Consider the following 17,836-nt stretch of genomic DNA (forward strand, 5'->3'; position numbering starts at 1 on the left):
CATGCCTCTTGGGTATATACCTGGCAGTAGAATTGCTAGGTTGTTACGGTAACTCTGTTTAACATTTTGAAGAACTGTCCAACTTTTCCAAAGTGGCTGCACCATCAGTCAGTATTTTTTGAAATGCAGTTGAACCATATTTTAAATGTCAGAGGGAAGAGGAGAGAGAGGAGGTCTGTTGCTCATCAGTGTTTCGATTGTGTATTAATTCAGTATTTAGGGAACGTAAGCTTTGCTTGAATTGAGCACACGCTGACTTCCTGCTGTGTGTGAGGCATTGCTGTTTAGCTTTATAGATGACTCTGGAAATTTCTGTAGCCTTTGTTAACTCCTTGCGCAGTTTATACGTGCAGATGGTCATTTGGGATCGTGCTGGGAAATGACACGCTGTTGCTTACCTACCACAGCACCCATGGTGCATACACGAGCTTGCGACTCATCTGTATAAACCACATGCCCTTTCTCTCTGTGTTGGGTGCTGTGCGTCAGAAAGTGAGGGCTAATATCTGTTCTCCTTAGACTTACCTGGTTTCAGCAGGTGCCTCCTTGGAAAGCCATTCACAGCAGACCGTGGCTGTGGTGTTTTCTTGGCTCTTCATTTCACAGCGGTTGGTGCGTTCACCAGGAACATCCACATTTTGGGGCATCACCTTCAGGTTCTCAGACAGGAGGATTTCAGGCTGGGAAGCGACAAGGCAGGTGTGCTCTAATGTAGAAGGGGGAAAATCTTCAGGAGAGCGAGGTTGGCAGACCTTTTCTGTCAAGGGCCAGAGAGTAGATAGTTGAGGCTTCGTGGGCCAGTGGTCTGTGTTGCAGCCGCTCAGTTCTGCCCTTGTCGTGTGAGAGCAGCTACCGATCTTACACAGATGAACAAATGTGGCTGAGTGCCAACAAAACTTCACTGATGGACGCTGGAATTTGAATGTCACGTCAGTTTCATGGGTGGCAAAATAGCTTTGTTTTGATTTCCTTTTCACCCATTTAAAAATGTAAAAGCTATTGATACCTCACGGTCTTTGCAGAATGCAGCTGCAGGTGCGAATTGGCCTGTGGGCCACAGTGTGCCCACCTTGACCTAGAGCAACACACCTGTTCTATTTCTCCCTCTTCTGACTGCAGCCTTTGAGCTGGAGGACACCCGAGGTGCAGCTCTGCAAGGTCTGTGGCGTGCTTAGGACAGCATCCAAGTTGTGGTTACTCGGCGAAAGCACTACAGATTCTCAGGGAATCAAGACTTTTAGGAATTTGAGGGCCTTCCATGTGAAGAGCGACTCTGGACTTGTGTAACCGCCCCCACTCAGATGTTCTCAGTGCTAGGCAGTTCCCCGCCCCTCCCCAGGGGACACTTGATCACATCTGGAGACACTTTTCAGGGAGGTTGAGTGCTACTGGCATCTAGTGGGGGGAGACCAGGGTTGCTGCTCTACATCCCCCGGTGCACAGGGCAGCCCATCCCAGAGATTTATGTGGTCCCAAAGGTCCGGAGTACTGAGATTGACGAACCCGACTCGCTGCTACTGTCACTACTTCATTTTGTGTTTTAATCTTAACGGTTTTGTGGCTGTGGAAGTTTAAGATGCCGAGCATTTGACTACAAGACTGAGTGAGTTCCTGCGTTTGCTGACATAACATGAGGCTCATTGAACTCTCAGCAGATACTTGGGTTCATGATGCTTCAAGTATTTTTCTTTTAAAACGTTTTTTTTTTGTTGTTGTCATTTAAATGGAAGCATCAAAATACACTTTAACACCAAGATTTTTGAGATGCAGGCTACCTCAGAGGGCAAGGCATCGCCCGCCTTAATATCTACGGAGAAAACCGCAGGGTTTAGTTTTCAGAACTTTGGAGGTCACCTTATATGAGTAAATGACCTCACTTTTGACTCCACCTACTGCAGAAAAGGGAATCATCAGGGCCCAGATAAGTCCTGCGTATGTGGGTGAAAATCACAGTGTCTTAGAGGTTTCATAACCAGCCGTACATATTCCTGAAATTTGCCTGAGGGCCTAGTGCACATTGGAAAGAATCCGATTCCAGCCTCTCAGTCTTAGAGATAATTAAAATCTGTACATTAATTTACAGATTAATCGGAAGCATTAGCTTACAAGACCAAAGTCATTAGAAAAAGAAGGCAGACGACTCTTATGTGGAAGCAGCAGCTGTCTGTGTCTCCCAAGGCACTTTGCTTTGAAACCTTGGGTACCTGAACTGGCATTTCACTGTGTAGAGGAGAAGACTGTAAAACGGTAACTGTGCTGTTGGTCTTACATGCGTCGTTTGGCTCCGTGATGCAGACTTTCTTAGCAGTGGTTTGCTGTTACTGGGTGGAACATTTTTTAGGAAGGCTTCCTCCTGGGTCTGCCTCCCGATCAGGCAGAGAAGCGTAGGGTGGGTAGGGTTTGCGGCTCAGAGGGTTTGCGAGAGGACCCGGTGGCCGCTTTGGAGATGCACACATGGTCTTGGCGGTAACTCCAGGACGGGACGTCTCTCTTGTCGTGTCAGCATCCTTCACGGCTCTGCACACGGGGTTGGGATGGAAGGCCCCAGCCAGCCGTTAATTAACCCAGAAGGGCAGCCAGGCACAGAAAGGACCCTGTCTGAATGCCTCACCCAGGGCATGTTTTCAATTTTGTGAACCGCTGCATTATTTTTGTAACCCAAGAAGACTCCCTCCTCTCTGCTCTCTCAACCCTGCGGCTTTATTTCCTACTTAGCTGGGTTGCTCTCATAGTGATGATTTCTGAAGACACTGCCAGATTTTAATTACATTTTAATGAATATGAAAACAGTTCACGTTCATAGGAGAAAATTTGGAAACTACAGAAAGGCACGCACACATACACAGATAAAATTCCAGCATGATCCCACCGCTGGAGAGATGGGTGTATTTTATTATATTTTTTATATTTTAGAGGGTATCTCTCGTGTGTGTGTACAAAATGAAATTTAGCAACATGCACATTCCATCTTGAAACCTATTTTTTTCATGTATCGCCCTATCATGGACATTTTCTCTCGTCATGAAAATCCTTTTGAGGACTGCATCTTACTACTACTTACTACTACTTACTTACTACTACTAGTTCATTCTTATATTTAAATGGCAATGCCACTGCTAGGCATGTGAATTCTGGTAATAAAATACTAGTTCTTTGATTATAATTTTGGACCATTTGACTCCCAAGTAAGTAAATATAACTGTAAAATTAGTGAAAAATCTTACCTTTGGGGGGATTTTTTTTTTCTTACTGTAAAATAATAGACATACTCATTGGTGAATGAAGATATGTCTATTTAAAAAAAAAAAAAGGTGAAACCACTGTTAACATTTTCCTGTTCCCCACCCAATCTTTTCTGTATATATTCTCCTATAATTGGGGTCCAACTGTAAGTGCCTTAATTTATTGAATCACACTTATACTGTCATTGGACAACAAAATAGGTTTCAGTAGTTTCAGTGGGTACATACCGGCTTCGTTACAATTTTGCCGGAAGAACAGGTATGGAATGTATAAAACAAGCCTGCTTCATCTCCACAGTAAGCTGGTCCCCATCAAGATTGTACAAAAGGATTTATATGTAAATGTTGATGCGTAAATTAAACTTTTCATCTTAAATTGACCACTGGGAAACTCCGTTTGAAGCGAGAAAAACATTATGGATAAAGCAAGCAGGGAGGTAAGACCCACTACATTCCAGTCAGCAGAGAATTTGTGAAATGCGGAGAGAAAAAAAGTGCCTTGTTACGATGAGGTAATTTCTAGCAGATTTTCCAGCTGCTCTGGCTCTCCGTCCTCAGTCTGCATGGAATCAAGTCCCAAAGCGCCCTGAGCCTCGTCCAGAAGATTACTTTAAGGGATGGATTCTTCCAGCGTGAAAGCCAGCAGACTAATAGCAGAGACAAGACATGAGACAAATTTTCTTCCGTCCCTGCTTTAAAGGGTTTTAAGAGAGCATTTCATAACGGCACAGATTGTGAAAAGAGAAGCTTGTGCCACCAGTGATATCCGCCGAGCGCCACGCTCCCCGCCCTCTAACCGCTGTGTGCTGACTTCACTGTTTCCGACCCAGGCTCCCCTCCTGTTGGCAGGGAGCGCGCTTGCCCTTTCTGTCTTCATCTCGCAGAGCCAACTCTCAAGTAGCTCCCTTGTGATTCTATCCTTTAAGATAATTAAAGAGCCGTTAAGATTGTGTTGTTTAGGGGCAGTCCTCTCCCTTCCCAGAGCACGAGAGCATATTAAATACCGTAAGTGCATACTCAGTACAACGACACCCTCAGACACCATTTCTCCTGCAACTGAATTTTGAACTGTTTCGTGCACAGGACTGTGATTCATTGGAGCTTTTGCCGCTTTGAAATTAAATCGTGAAAAGGAGAATACGATAAATAATAAGGATAAATCATCTTCCCTTTAGCTTCCTGATGGATTTAACCCCAAATTATGATTTACGTTGGAGTACTCATCTTTAGTGGCGGAACTCCAGGGATGTCATCAGTCCGCACTAATTTTTCCTCCTTCTGTAAGCAGAACAGAAGGAATGTGTAGCTTTACCTCGCAGTGAGGGCGGTTATTTCTTTTTTGCACAGTCACAACGCCAAAGACCTCAAATCAACCTAACTGGAGGTGCCTCGAATCAGAACTGGGTCAGGCAAGAGAATAAACACAATTGCAGTAATTAAGAACGCTTTTTAATTTTTTTCCTTCTTTTGGAGGCCGAGGAGGACCTACCGGTGCTGAAAACGCTCTCCTTTATCCTAGAGCTGGGGAGGTTGGAAGGCACCCACGGGAGTCGTCAGGACTTGAGCCACGGCTGCCGCTCCGGAAACCGGCGAGGTGCTGAAGTGAGAGCCGGCCCTCCGGGTCTCCGTGGTACAAGTGCTGGGCCGAGTGTGGAGGAAGCTGCTTTCTCGGACGGGCTCTCGACCTGCCGCTGGCCTGTGTACGCGTCACCCGTTGCCAGCTCTGAATCACTTTGGCAAGGGTGCTGTGTTCCTCGGGCCCTTGCGGGGGGCTCTTTGCTTTGGGGTGCTCGCAGGTAGCCGAGTGGGAGCAATAGGCGTCCCGCCTCTCTCCTGTGCACGGGGCCCTGACCTGGGAGTTGGTATAAAAGCTTTGCGTCCTCACCGCCGCTGCCGGGAGTAACGGCTCTCATGAGCCTCAATTTGGAGAAGGGAAGACTGAGCCGCGTGACTCGCCCCGCAGTCCACAGCTAGAAAGGGATGGAGGTAGGATTAGGAATCAGGCCACCCGGCTCTGAGCCACGAGGCCCCCGAGTCCTACGCTTTGTGCTCTTCTCTGTGGCTCTCAGGACGTTAGTTCGCTTACCTCTAGCCAGCAAGTCCGTGGACATTGGAACCATCGCCCTGGTGTACCCCAACTTTATTGCAACCAGGACAAGCGTTTCGAGTTCCACATCGTGTGCCCACAAAAATCGTCCCTGGCAGAAAGGACACAGGCCAACTTCTCCCCCACCTCACAGTCTGTGGTGACGGCACAGAGGGCCATCTTCCCGCCCTGGGTCCCGGGGAGCACTTGGTACGTCCTTGAAGGTTACCTAGCACCACACACACACACACACACACACACACACCCCTACCTCTTTCCTTTCCTGCCTTTTTCATACTTCTCCGCCAGATCTTGTGTCCGTCAGTCAAGGATTCACCTTCTCCCTCTTCCAGACCTTCCTCCCTCTTCCCTGACCTAGCCTTCCCTGGAACCCTGCTGCTGCGCCTCTTAGTACCTTATGGTATAGGCGCGGGGCTTTAACTACAGGAGCTTTTCGTTATTTGCGTAGACATCTTGCTAACAGCTTCAAGGAAGGGGCGTGTGTGTGTGTGTGCACGCATCTGAATTTGTTTCATCCCTGCTATTGCCATCACCATGCCTTGAATATCATAGGTGTTCGGTCATTTTTTCTGTCATCACTTTGTACCTCATTTATCTCAAGTGCGGGAAAAGCAGGGCGAAGCATTTGCCTGTGTTTCCATTTGCAGCGGGGTTACATAAACACGAGACTGGGGTCCCCGTGCTCATCTCACGTGAGGAGTGGCAGCTTCTCACTGTGCGGTCTTCTTCTCGTCACGGAGCGTTTCTTTCTGAAGAGGCGTTTGTAGGAAATAACGCCCGGCCCTGGTGGTGATTGAAGAAAGTCCGCGGCGAGCGTCAGGGCTGTGCTAGTATTTGCAGTTGCAGCGTGCCTCAAAACTGACAGAAACTGCCTTCCCACCTGCAAGATGTAGCCTTGGCTCTCATTTCAGGGTCACAGAGACAGAAAGGAGGCAGAAGAGTGGTTCCCAGGGCCTGGGGGCGGGGGTGACGAGGAGTTAGGGTTCGCTGGGGACAGAGGTCGTTGGCGGTGATGAAGAAGTTGTGGAGGTAGGTAGGGAGGTGGCCGCACAAGAACAGGCATGTCCTTAACGCCACCACCGGACTGTGCACTTCAGAACGGTCACGATGGTAAATTATATGGTATGCGTATTTTTTTTTTAACTTTTTTTTGGGGGGTTTATTTATTTATGGCTGTGTTGGGTCTTCGTTTCTGTGCGAGGGCTTTCTCTAGTTGCGGCGAACGGGGGCCACTCTTCATCGCGGTGCGCGGGCCTCTCACTATCGCGGCCTCTCTTGTTGCGGAGCACAGGCTCCACACGCGCAGGCTCAGTAAATTGTGGCTCACGGGCCTAGTTGCTCCGCGGCATGTGGGATCTTCCCAGACCAGGGCTCGAACCCGTGTCCCCTGCATTGGCAGGCAGATTCTCAACCACTGCGCCACCAGGGAAGCCCCTATGGTATGCATATTTTAACACAATTGAAAAAACAAAACAAAACAAAACGCCAGACCTGGGAATTGGGCCACTGAGATAAATTTCACGTGTCTGTGTCTGGGGTAGAGAAGCCCGCGCCCGTCCCCGAGTGAATGGTGTGCCCGGGGCCGAGCTCGCCGGCTAGGAACTCACAGCCTTGCCTGCTGCTGCTTCACACCTGCGCTAAGAGCTGCTACTTCACACCTGCGCTAAGAGCTGGCTCGCCTTCCAGCAGAGATAGCAAGGAGGGCTTCGAGGAGCAGGGTTCTTAGAGGCGGAATCCCAGTTCCCTAATGAAGAGGAGCAAGGCGCCCGTCCTCCAGCCTTGGCTTACGGGCTGCCTCAGAAAACGGCGCCCCGGATGGTCAGGTGGCAGGCGTGGCACGAAACGTCCTCACTGCCACCCACACCAGAAACTCGGCATTGGGAGGGACCCCCAGACCCTCGGTTGAGAGGTCTTCCAGCCCCAGCAGAACTTTGAATAGCACTGTAATACCAGCACGTTTATTTATTATACATGAAATGATACAGAAAATCCCTGATTTTAAAAAATCCATAATTTTATTCTAACGTCTCTCTCTCTGGAAATTGAGCTCTTGTCTTGGAGAAAAGAGGATAGGTAACTTTTTTTCCCAACCTTACGTAGATCTTGGCGAAATTTGTCTAAAACAGTAGTGTTTGCCAGGTGAGGATCAGCCGTTTTACTCATTTGAGTCAAAATAGTGACGTTGACCCAGTAAAACGACAGCAACCACCTGCAAGCACGTTGCTCAGGGGTGTCGCAGGTAGACACCAGTTAGTTGTTGGCTTCTCTTGACTTCGGTGTAATCAAACCCAAAGCATTGGAGTGGATTGAATGTTGCTGTGGTTTATGGTCAGTTTAAAGAATGTTCTCCTGTGGGTATTGAATAGTCTCACAATATATATGCACATTTTAGTTCATTAGTCACTGTAAATCCTTTTTTTGGAACTAGTTAGGTTTTAGAAGAAATAGTCATTTAAGAAGTTTAAGCCATTTAATTTAAGAGGTGTTTTATTGGTGGGGGGGACTTTGATCCAATTATTAGATCAGTTTTTAAAAATTAACACATGTATAGGCATACCTCATATGTGTACAATCATACCTCATAAATGTCACATGTTGTACTTCGGAGACATAGCGTTTTTCACAAATTGAAGGTTGGTGCCAGCCCTGCAGCGAGCAAATCAACTGGCGCCATTTTTCCAACAGCATTTGCTACTTTGTGTCTCCGTGTCACATGAGGGTAGCTCTTGCACCATTTCAAACTTTTTCATTATTACTATATCTGTTATGGTGATCTGTGATCAGTGATTTTTGATGTTATTGCAAAAAGATTACAGCTCACTGAAGGCTCAGATTTTGGTTAGCATTTTTTAGCAATAAATTTTTAAATTAGGGTATATAGCTTTTTTTAGACATAATACTGTTGCACACTTAATAGACTACAATAGAGTGTAAACCTAACTCTTACATGCACTGGGGAACCAAAAAAAAATCCTGTGACTCACTTTATTGCTGTGGTCTGGGACTGAACCCACACACCTCCAGGTGTGCCTATGTTGAGGTGGACCGGTCCGTAGAAACACATGACACTCTTGTGGACCAAGTGATATGACATCCCTGGTTCTGTCGCAGGCCGGGGATGGTTTTTGTTTTCTTTCCTCTGCTGTTTACAAATCAAAAATCCTTTAAGAAGTTAACACCATATTGGGGAAAACATTCTGATCCTTGGATCCTAACTTAAAGTTTCAGAGAGAAGATGAATCTGGGATCAGAAAGTAGAGAGCCAGAGCTTAAACAGAAATTTTCTTAGTTGGGAAAAAGGATGATGCATAAAGAAAAACAGAGGAACGGGCTAACAAAAGTCGTCCATAATTCCCCGTCTCTTGAGGATCTTACATTCTCTTGCTCAGGAGTCCTGTGCTAACGCTTGTGCAGACACTTCTAATATGTATTACAGACACTTGCGGGGTGGGGAATGTTGACCAGGCTCTGGGTACAGGGGTCGTCCGTATGTATCCAAATACCTTCTCCTTAGGAAACAGGAAAGATCTGGATGCTGAAAGACAAAAATCAGTACTTTCCTTATGGAAATGTGATTTTGTGGAAAGATTTTACATAGACTATTTGAAAAAGCCAAGCTCTTATGGTGCATTTTAAAGGATCCTTTTTAGTAGCGTGGCCATTTCATTAAGCAGTGTCTATGAGCTAGCTCCATGCTGTCTTACAGTTTTATAAATGGAATTCATTTCAAACACAAAATGCTTAGTTTTCCTGTATAACAGTTGTTCTCAGCCAGCAGCAGTTTAGCAATTTGTAATATTTGGCAATGTCTGGGGGTGTTTTTGATCATCACGACCGTAGGCGATGGAGGGAAGGTTGTGCTGGCGTCTAGTGAGAAGAGACCAGGGACGCTGCTAAACATCCTACAGTGTGCAGACTGTTCTCATAACAGAGAATCATCTGGCCCCGAGGCAAGCTCCCTGAGGCTGAGAGACCCTGTTGGTTAGATTAGATTTCACTGTCTACAAGTACTCAAAATGACAATAAAAGAAAAGGGGGTTGGGGTGGTGTCTGAGTCCATTCAGGCTGCTATAACACAATACCATAAACTGGACAGCCTAAACAACAGACATTTATTTCTCACTGTTCTGGAGGCTGGAAATCCAAGATCAAGGCAGCAGCAGATTCGGTATCTGGTGAGGACCCGATACCACCGTCTTCTCTTCATGTAAGGTTCACACTGTACTGTAGTCTGTTAGGTGTGCAACAGTGTGTTCTTACATGGCAGAAAGAGGGAGAACTCTCTGGGGTCTCTTTTATAAGGGCACTAACCCATTCATGAGGGGGGAGCCCTCGTGACCTAATCACGTCCCAGTGGCGCCACCGTTTACCATTTACCATAGCGAGAACCTAAAACTGAATTCCTCATGAGAGCTGAATCATCATCATTACTGCCACTCAACATCATCAAAAGTCTCTTTAGAGCTACGCTATTCTGCCATACACATCTTTGTTATTATTTGTTCTGTCCCTTGAATAATGTTTTATTTTTTCACTTGGATATGCTCTGATTTCATAGCTTTTTACTTAGTCTCAAATATCTTCCTAATGCCATCTTATATGTGAACTCCCCGGAGTTCAAGCAGACATCTCAGGACAAATTTATATTTTGACTGTCAAATTTTCTTTCCAGTGTCTACAAAAGTACAGAAATACCACCTAATTAAGTGCAGAAAACAAGTATTTTTGCATGACAAAATTCTGGTAACTACAAATTAAAATCTTGTTAAGACAACAAAGTGAGAACTGGAGTGCCCCAAGAGGCCACTGTATTGGTTCTCTGCTGCTGCATAACAAATGACCACAAATTCAGCAGCTGGAAACAACGCGTCTATTCTCTCACGGTTTCCCAGGGTCAGGAGACTGGGCACGTGCAGGGCTCCTCTGTGCAGGGTCTCGAGAGGCTGCAGCCACGTGATGGCTGGGCTGCATCCTTATTTAGAGCTGAGAAGGGAAGGGTCTTCTGCCAAGCTCACGCTGTCGGCAGAACTCAGTTTTCTTGTGGTTGTAGGACTGAGGCGCACAGCTTTCTAGAGGCTGCCCCTGGTTCCCTGGGCGGTTCCCGTGAAGGCCAGCAGGAGAGTCTTTCTCTAGTCCAGTAAGAGCCTTATACAACGTAACGTAACAGTTATAGGAGTGACACCTGGTCATCCTTGCCACGTAACCTAACCAGGGTGTGGCATCCATCCCCTTCGACATGTTCTGTGGGGGAGAAGGGAGTCCTAGGTCCTGCCCACACTGGAGGGGAGGGGATTATATCAGGGGGGACTCATTGGGGGGCCATCGTGGGGTGTGTCCATTATGACAACCTTTAATTCAAATCCTCCCAACTTGAAATGTGCTTTTTGTCCTTTTATCTTTTTCTAAACAAATGGAAATTTAATTGTAATTCAATAATGAAAGATTTGCCACCATGAAGATGCCTGAAAACATATGGCATGGACTCTGAAGACAGTTTCCAAACAGCCTGAAATGTTCGGTATTGATGACATAGTTGAAGGAAGTTGTGGCCCTTCTTGGCCACTGCCATTTGGAGTGAATGCTCTTACACATGTGTGAATTCTGTTCTATCTGTGGATAAAAGAGTTCTATTTGATGGACTTCTGTCCTCTTTGGGCCAGGGTGCTCATAGGTCTGACTTAGGATTGTGAAGAAAATTAGGCTCTTTCTTCTTGTCTGCCTCAGACACAGAAGCTTCCGAAGTTCTCATCATCCCCTCACTCCTCCCCCAGGTTTCTACCTGCCTTCCCGGTACTGCGGTCTCGGCCAGACTGATGCAGGCAGTTCTGTGGCAGAATACAAACGATGTAGGTTCTCTCTGTGTCCACGGGGTGGCTTTCTGACACCTGACCTCTGTATAGAAGTCATGTCAGGGTGACACACACGCTGACTTAGCTCCTCACTGACGTGTGTCTGCCTTCTCAGGGCCATGTGCACCCTATAGGTTCAGTGACGGTCAGGTTCATCACTGAACTTTTATGAGTGGAAGCCGTTATGATTAATCACTGCTTCAGAACCACAGGTGTTTTCCAGACCCCCTGGTCGCCCTGCCTGGGGATGTCGATGTGACTGCTGGCCTACCCGGTAGTCTTCCCCATCGGTCTAGGGAAGGGCGGCATCGAAGGCAGCCGCGTCTGTCCCACTGCGCGTCAGGATTCCATTCAAGCTCGCTGTCAACTGCGTTGTGATCATAACGCACACGGGATTTTTAGTGAATAAAAAGTCAGTGTTTGTTCTCATTTTCTGTGGCCCCTGAGTTTGTCTCCATTAGTGGTTTATATATGAGTCCATCCCAGCATTATAAAATACACCAACTCATCTTTTTGGGAAAATTTTCACCTGTATGAATGTGTCTGTACACACACACACACACACACACACACACACACACACACACACACACACACAATTATAAAATCTTTATGCAATCACAACATACAACCCGGATCAGGCATTAATTACCTTCCCATGTACAACATCCTGAGTATTCTATTTTTCAATCATCTCAAAAAGAACGCAATAAAAAAAGAAAATATACAGGCAGTGTTTCAAAACTCTCTCCACTTTCTCGTCTCAGCTTTCCCACAGAAGGCGGCCCCCGCTTCGTGAAGACCTCATCGCCGCGAGGTGGGGCTAAGATGAGCATAACCAGTGACGAGGTGAACTTTCTGGTGTATCGGTACCTCCAGGAGTCAGGTAAGAGGGCGGCTCCTGTCTGTGGGGCATCCCCTCCCGCAGGCCGGGTGCAGAGCGAGCAGCCGGCCGCTCACTGCTCGCACACCCAGCCTGTGGAATAGGAGAGCTCACAACACTCGTGTTCAGAGGCTTACGGGGGGATGAGACGGTTCTGGGCCGTCCCACTCCTGGGGTGGGAGGAGGCAGTGTGCTCGTCTTGCCCTTGATATTTCTGTTCACGTGAAATCAGACTGGAATTAAGATCAAGAGCAGTTGTGATAGATATGGTGAGGGGCGGGGGTGATTTGGGGTTCTTGGTCCCCAGCACTGGGCGGGCATGTATGGGCTGGTGTACACATATGGTGTGTATATATGGGGGTGGGGTGATTTGGGGTTCTTGGCCCCCAGCACAGGGAGGGCATTTATGGGCTGGTGTATACATATGGTGTGCATATATGGGGGTGGGGTGATTTGGGGTTCTTGGCCCCCAGCACAGGGAGGGCATGTATGGGCTGGTGTATACATATGGTGTGTATATATGGGGGTGGGGTGATTTGGGGTTCTTGGTCCCCAGCACAGGGAGGGCATGTATGGGCTGGTGTATACATATGGTGTGTATATATGGGGGTGGGGTGATTTGGGGTTCTTGGCCTCCAGCACGGGGAGGGCATGTATGGGCTGGTGTACACATATGGTGTGTATATATGGGGGTGGGGTGATTTGGGGTTCTTGGCCCCCAGCACAGGGAGGGCATGTATGGGCTGGTGTATACATATGGTGTGTATATATGGGGGTGGGGTGATTTGGGGTTCTTGGCCCCCAGCACTGGGCGGGCATGTATGGGCTGGTGTATACATATGGTGTGTATATATGGGGGTGGGGTGATTTGGGGTTCTTGGCCCCCAGCACTGGGCGGGCATGTATGGGCTGGTGTATACATATGGTGTGTATATATGGGGGTGGGGTGATTTGGGGTTCTTGGCCCCCAGCACAGGGAGGGCATGTATGGGCTGGTGTACACATATGGTGTGTATATATGGGGGTGGGGTGATTTGGGGTTCTTGGCCCCCAGCACAGGGAGGGCATGTATGGGCTGGTATACACATATGGTGTGTATATACGGGGGTGGGGTGATTTGGGGTTCTTGGCCCCCAGCACAGGGAGGGCATGTATGGGCTGGTGTACACATATGGTGTGTATATATGGGGGTGGGGTGATTTGGGGTTCTTGGCCTCCAGCACGGGGAGGGCATTTATGGGCTGGTGTACACATATGGTGTGTATATATGGGGGTGGGGTGATTTGGGGTTCTTGGCTCCCAGCACTGGGCGGGCATGTATGGGCTGGTGTACACATATGGTGTGTATATATGGGGGTGGGGTGATTTGGGGTTCTTGGCCCCCAGCACAGGGAGGGCATTTATGGGCTGGTGTATACGTATGGTGTGTATATATGGGGGTGGGGTGATTTGGGGTTCTTGGCCCCCAGCACAGGGAGGGCATGTATGGGCTGGTGTACACATATGGTGTGTATATATGGGGGTGGGGTGATTTGGGGTTCTTGGCCCCCAGCACAGGGAGGGCATTTATGGGCTGGTGTATACGTATGGTGTGTATATATGGGGGTGGGGTGATTTGGGGTTCTTGGCCCCCAGCACGGGGAGGGTATTTATGGGCTGGTGTACACATATGGTGTGTATATATGGGGTGGGGTGATTTGGGGTTCTTGGCCCCCAGCACAGGGAGGGCATTTATGGGCTGGTGTACACATATGGTGTGTATATATGGGGTGGGGTGATTTGGGGTTCTTGGCCCCCAGCATGGGGAGGGCATGTATGGGCTGGTGTACACATATGGTGTGTATATATGGGGGTGGGGTGATTTGGGGTTCTTGGCCCCCAGCACGGGGAGGGTATGTATGGGCTGGTGTACACATATGGTGTGTATATATGGGGGTGGGGTGATTTGGTGGGGTGGCTTGAACAGAAATATGTCATCTCAGTGTTCTGGAGGACAGCAGTCTGAAAGCACGGTGTCAGCTGGCGTGGTTCCTTGTGAGGGCTGTGACAGAGTCTGTCCCAGCCTCTCTCCCAGCTTCTGGTGCTCTCCCGGCTGTCTTTGGCTCTCCTTGGCTTGTAGGTGCATCATCCCCTGATACATGCCTTCACCTTCACGTGGCATTCTCCCTGTGTGCATGTTCCTCTCTGTCTAAATTTGTCAGGTTTCTCCTTTTGTAAAGACACAGTCATATTGGATTAGGGGCTCCCGGTATTCCAGTACAACCTCATCTTAACTAATTACATCTGCAGTAACCCTGTTTCCAAATAATGTCACGTTCTGAGGAGTACTGGGGGGTAGGACTTCAACATATGAATTTGCAGGGACACAATTCAACCTATAACAGTTTGTTCTGCGCACATTTAAGCTTTATACACTTGGTGTTCTGTTGTATATATTCTGCAACTTGATTTTTCAAGAAGGAAGCCAATTCCCAGGTCCCACTTGCGAGAAACACACGTGCTAGGACTCAGGGTGAACCAACTGTGGGCCCCTGGGACAGGCTCTTTCAGGGTCAGCCCGGAAGGGTGTGATGGGCAGGCCTTGCAGGCAAACCAAATGGCTCGATTCTGATTCTTGAACACATTATTACCCACTGGAAAAATGGTTATCCTGGGGCTTCCCTGGTGGCGCAGTGGTTAAGCATCCGCCTGCCAATTCAGGGGACATGGGTTCGAGCCCTGGTCCGGGAAGATCCGACATGCCGTGGAGCAACTAAGCACGTGCGCCACAACTATTGAGCCTGTGCTCTAGAGCCGCGAGCCACTAATACTGAGCCCGCATGCTGCAGCTACTGAAGCCTGCAGCGCCTAGAGCCGGTGTTCCGCAACAAGAGAAGCCACCACAGTGAGAAGCCCGTGCACTACGAGGAAGAGTAGCCCCCGTTCGCCACAACTAGAGAAAAGCCTGTGCAGAGCAACAAAGACCCAATGCAGCCAAAAAATAAAATAAATAAATTTAAAAAAAAAAAGGTTATCCTGGGGAAAAGGGATGAAATACATCGGGCATGCAGCGTGTTATAAATAAACCTCTCTCCACCCAAGCCTGGATCTCTCTCTCTGCTAGCGACCCCAGCTAGCCATTATTCATGGAAAGTACACGTTCTTTCTACATATACACTCAAACATTTGGACTAGCTGTTGCCAGAACATAGTATAAAAAGTTGATAAGCAAAACAAAATAGGCACTGCCTCACCCCTGTAAATCAGGGAAATCACCACCACTGCTCTGATACCTTAACCTCAGAACTTAACCAGGGAATCTCTCACCTGGAGTACAAGTGTTCCCCTAGCACTGATCTGATAGATTCCCAGAAACAATTGCAAATGAAAATTCCATGTACCACACCCTGTCTCCCTGTAGACGTCCAGCATTGAATTTGGGATTCTTTCCTTTTAGAAACACCTCCGCACAAAGATAGGATGAAGGCAAAAGCACGGTCAAAGTGTGTAAACAAATCACACGCTGAAATTCCCGTCCCTCTGTTTGTGAACATCAGGGTAAATAAAGGGTGTGAAAGAAAACTTTTGTGTAACCCAGAGTAAGGTTTCTCCCGGTGGTTGGTTCCTAGGGCCGTGGGGCAAGAGCGTTGCTGACCTCTTTGAATAAACACAGAAATCTCCATTCCTCCCCCAGAAAGGCGAAACTTCCTTTTTTGGTGTTTGTTTACATTTGTCTCACATTTGTTGATAAAGTTTCTGTAACCAGGCAACTGAGAAGGAGACTTGGGAGACAGCAATGTATAGAATTACATCAACACTGATTGTATGTAACGTCTGCTGAACTGCTGTCCTAATTTGTCAGACTCCCTAGAGAAAATCCCATAGGTTGAGTGAGGAGTTAAGAGATTACTCTGTGTTCCTCTGACGACTGACTCGAGTACCCCATGAGGACATGCTCAAAAGAAGAAATGCCTAACGTGTAAGTGTTCATTTTGGGGTTGTTCTACATGTTTATCTCAAATCTCAAGCTTTGGTTAAGCATATATTTATTGAGCACCCACCAAGTGCAAAGAGCACCTTCTCGTTGGCCTGTTAATGTCTCCTTTCTAGTTTAAAAAAAAAAAAGAAAAAGGTCTCTTGATTAAGTATCTGTGCTCTCTCTCCTTTACCACCATCAAACGCATTAAAGCTAAGTCCTGTGTTACGGTAGGTGGTTCATTCCTCACCTCCTCCCAGCGTGGCTTCTCTACTAGAGGTTGCAGGTTCTCTGTTGTGAAGTCTTCAGTAGTCTTCATCCTCAGGTTGTGTGTAGAAGAAAGTGGGTGTGGAGGAGGAGGGAGATGGTCAATGGTGGTGACCCCACAGTGAGGCAGACCCCTGGTTCTCTGGTAGATCTGCCCATCACCTCACAACCAGGAATAGACTCAGAGTGTTCCACCCCACCTCGAGGGACAAGTTCTCTGCAACCACAGGTGCTCCTGGTCCTGCCACCTGAGCTGACGCAGAGAGTCCTGCACTAAAAGTATCACATATCAGGTAGGATGCTTTCAGCTGCAAGTAAGATAATCCCCGACAGAACATTTATCCCCCCAGATAGCAGAAAGGCAGGGTATTGAAATGATACTTTCCTGAAAGTGTTGCGCAAATCCACATCTCATCTCTGCAAACTCGGGAAAGAATCTTGAAAATGGACTTGTTTTGTTTTTCTGCCCTCAAGAGGCAGAGTTCGTATCATCTTGGACTCTTCTCTGACCTTCACCCAGCTGTATATATATTCCACAGCCTTTTCCTTAAAGGCTTGTTGTCACTGTTGGTTGTCTGAAGCAAGGGCCATGCCCGTAGAAAGCACTCCCTAAATACTGTTGATTTGTGACATCTCACAGTTGCGCTTCATGGCAGCCTGGTAAGTGAAGCTGCCTAGTAAGCAAGGCTTTTCAACTCAGCAGGAGGAGATTTTGACCAGCTCTGGCACCAAAGTGGCTCAGTTGGTTTTTGCGTGAGTTACGGTAGTCCGGTTTTGAGGGCTAGGAGTCTGTTGGCCTCTGCCTTGCAGCGGTTAATCGTGTGGTCAGTTCTGCCGTCTGGGCAGTTTTTAAGAAGCAGATCGTGGCAGAGCGTCTGTGCCACGCAGCCCGTAAGTTCCCTTCATGATCCGAGCAAAGGCTCACTGCCCAACACGCATAGAAGCCAGTACTGTGTCACCAGCTTTTGAGAGAAGGAGGAGGTCTTTTGCGAGGTCAACCCGCAAGGAGACAAGGGGCAGGACTCACATCTGTCTCCCTGATCCAGGGTTTGGGGCAAAACTCAAAGGGTTGGGGGAGCTTTGAACTTGGAAGCTGACTCGCTAGTCTCCAGTCGGTCCGTACAAGCTACTCGCACTGCTGGAAGCCAGGTTTTTCCTTATTGAAGGGTTTCTCGCTTCATGAAGGGCTCTCGTGGCAACATGTCTATTCGCTGAGTTCCACAGACTGAAGATTCTTGGTTCCAGGGTCATCCTGGAGATGGGTTCTCGTCTTGTGCCGACACAGGGCTGTCTCTGTAAAATAACTCCAGGTTTGATCAGTCAACAGCCTGTTTAAGAAGGCAAAACCAGTTTGAGCCGGTCGGCATTTTACGTGCTCTTTCGCTGTGGATGCGTATCAGCCTGCCCGGGCTTCTGCCAGCAGCTCCTCCAAATGCTGGGCGAATCGTGAGTTCTTCCCCGCTCCTCTTTGTGAATACAGCAGAGGAGCCCAGCGTCGGTATGAAAAGTGAGGGCATGCGATAAGTGAGTCTC

At 47.9% G+C, this 17,836-nt stretch overlaps 1 protein-coding gene across 5 annotated transcripts in view; it reads left to right on the forward strand.

Annotated features, from left to right (window-relative positions):
- The window catches only part of TBL1X (transducin beta like 1 X-linked), a 226,573-nt gene that overhangs the window by 158,755 nt on the left and 49,982 nt on the right, over positions 1–17,836 (forward strand). For 4 of the 5 annotated variants that reach the window (XM_036839112.1, XM_036839113.1, XM_036839111.1 and 1 more), the window contains exon 4: positions 11,966–12,084. The exons of the other annotated variant lie outside the window; for it this stretch is intronic. In XM_036839112.1, coding sequence (XP_036695007.1) covers positions 12,027–12,084 — 58 coding nt within the window. In that variant the 5' untranslated portion in view covers positions 11,966–12,026. The remainder of the gene's footprint in view (positions 1–11,965; positions 12,085–17,836) is intronic. 5 annotated transcript variants of the gene reach the window in all.

Source organism: Balaenoptera musculus, chromosome X (assembly GCF_009873245.2).
Source record: "Balaenoptera musculus isolate JJ_BM4_2016_0621 chromosome X, mBalMus1.pri.v3, whole genome shotgun sequence".
Classification (NCBI taxonomy): Eukaryota; Metazoa; Chordata; class Mammalia; order Artiodactyla; family Balaenopteridae; genus Balaenoptera; species Balaenoptera musculus.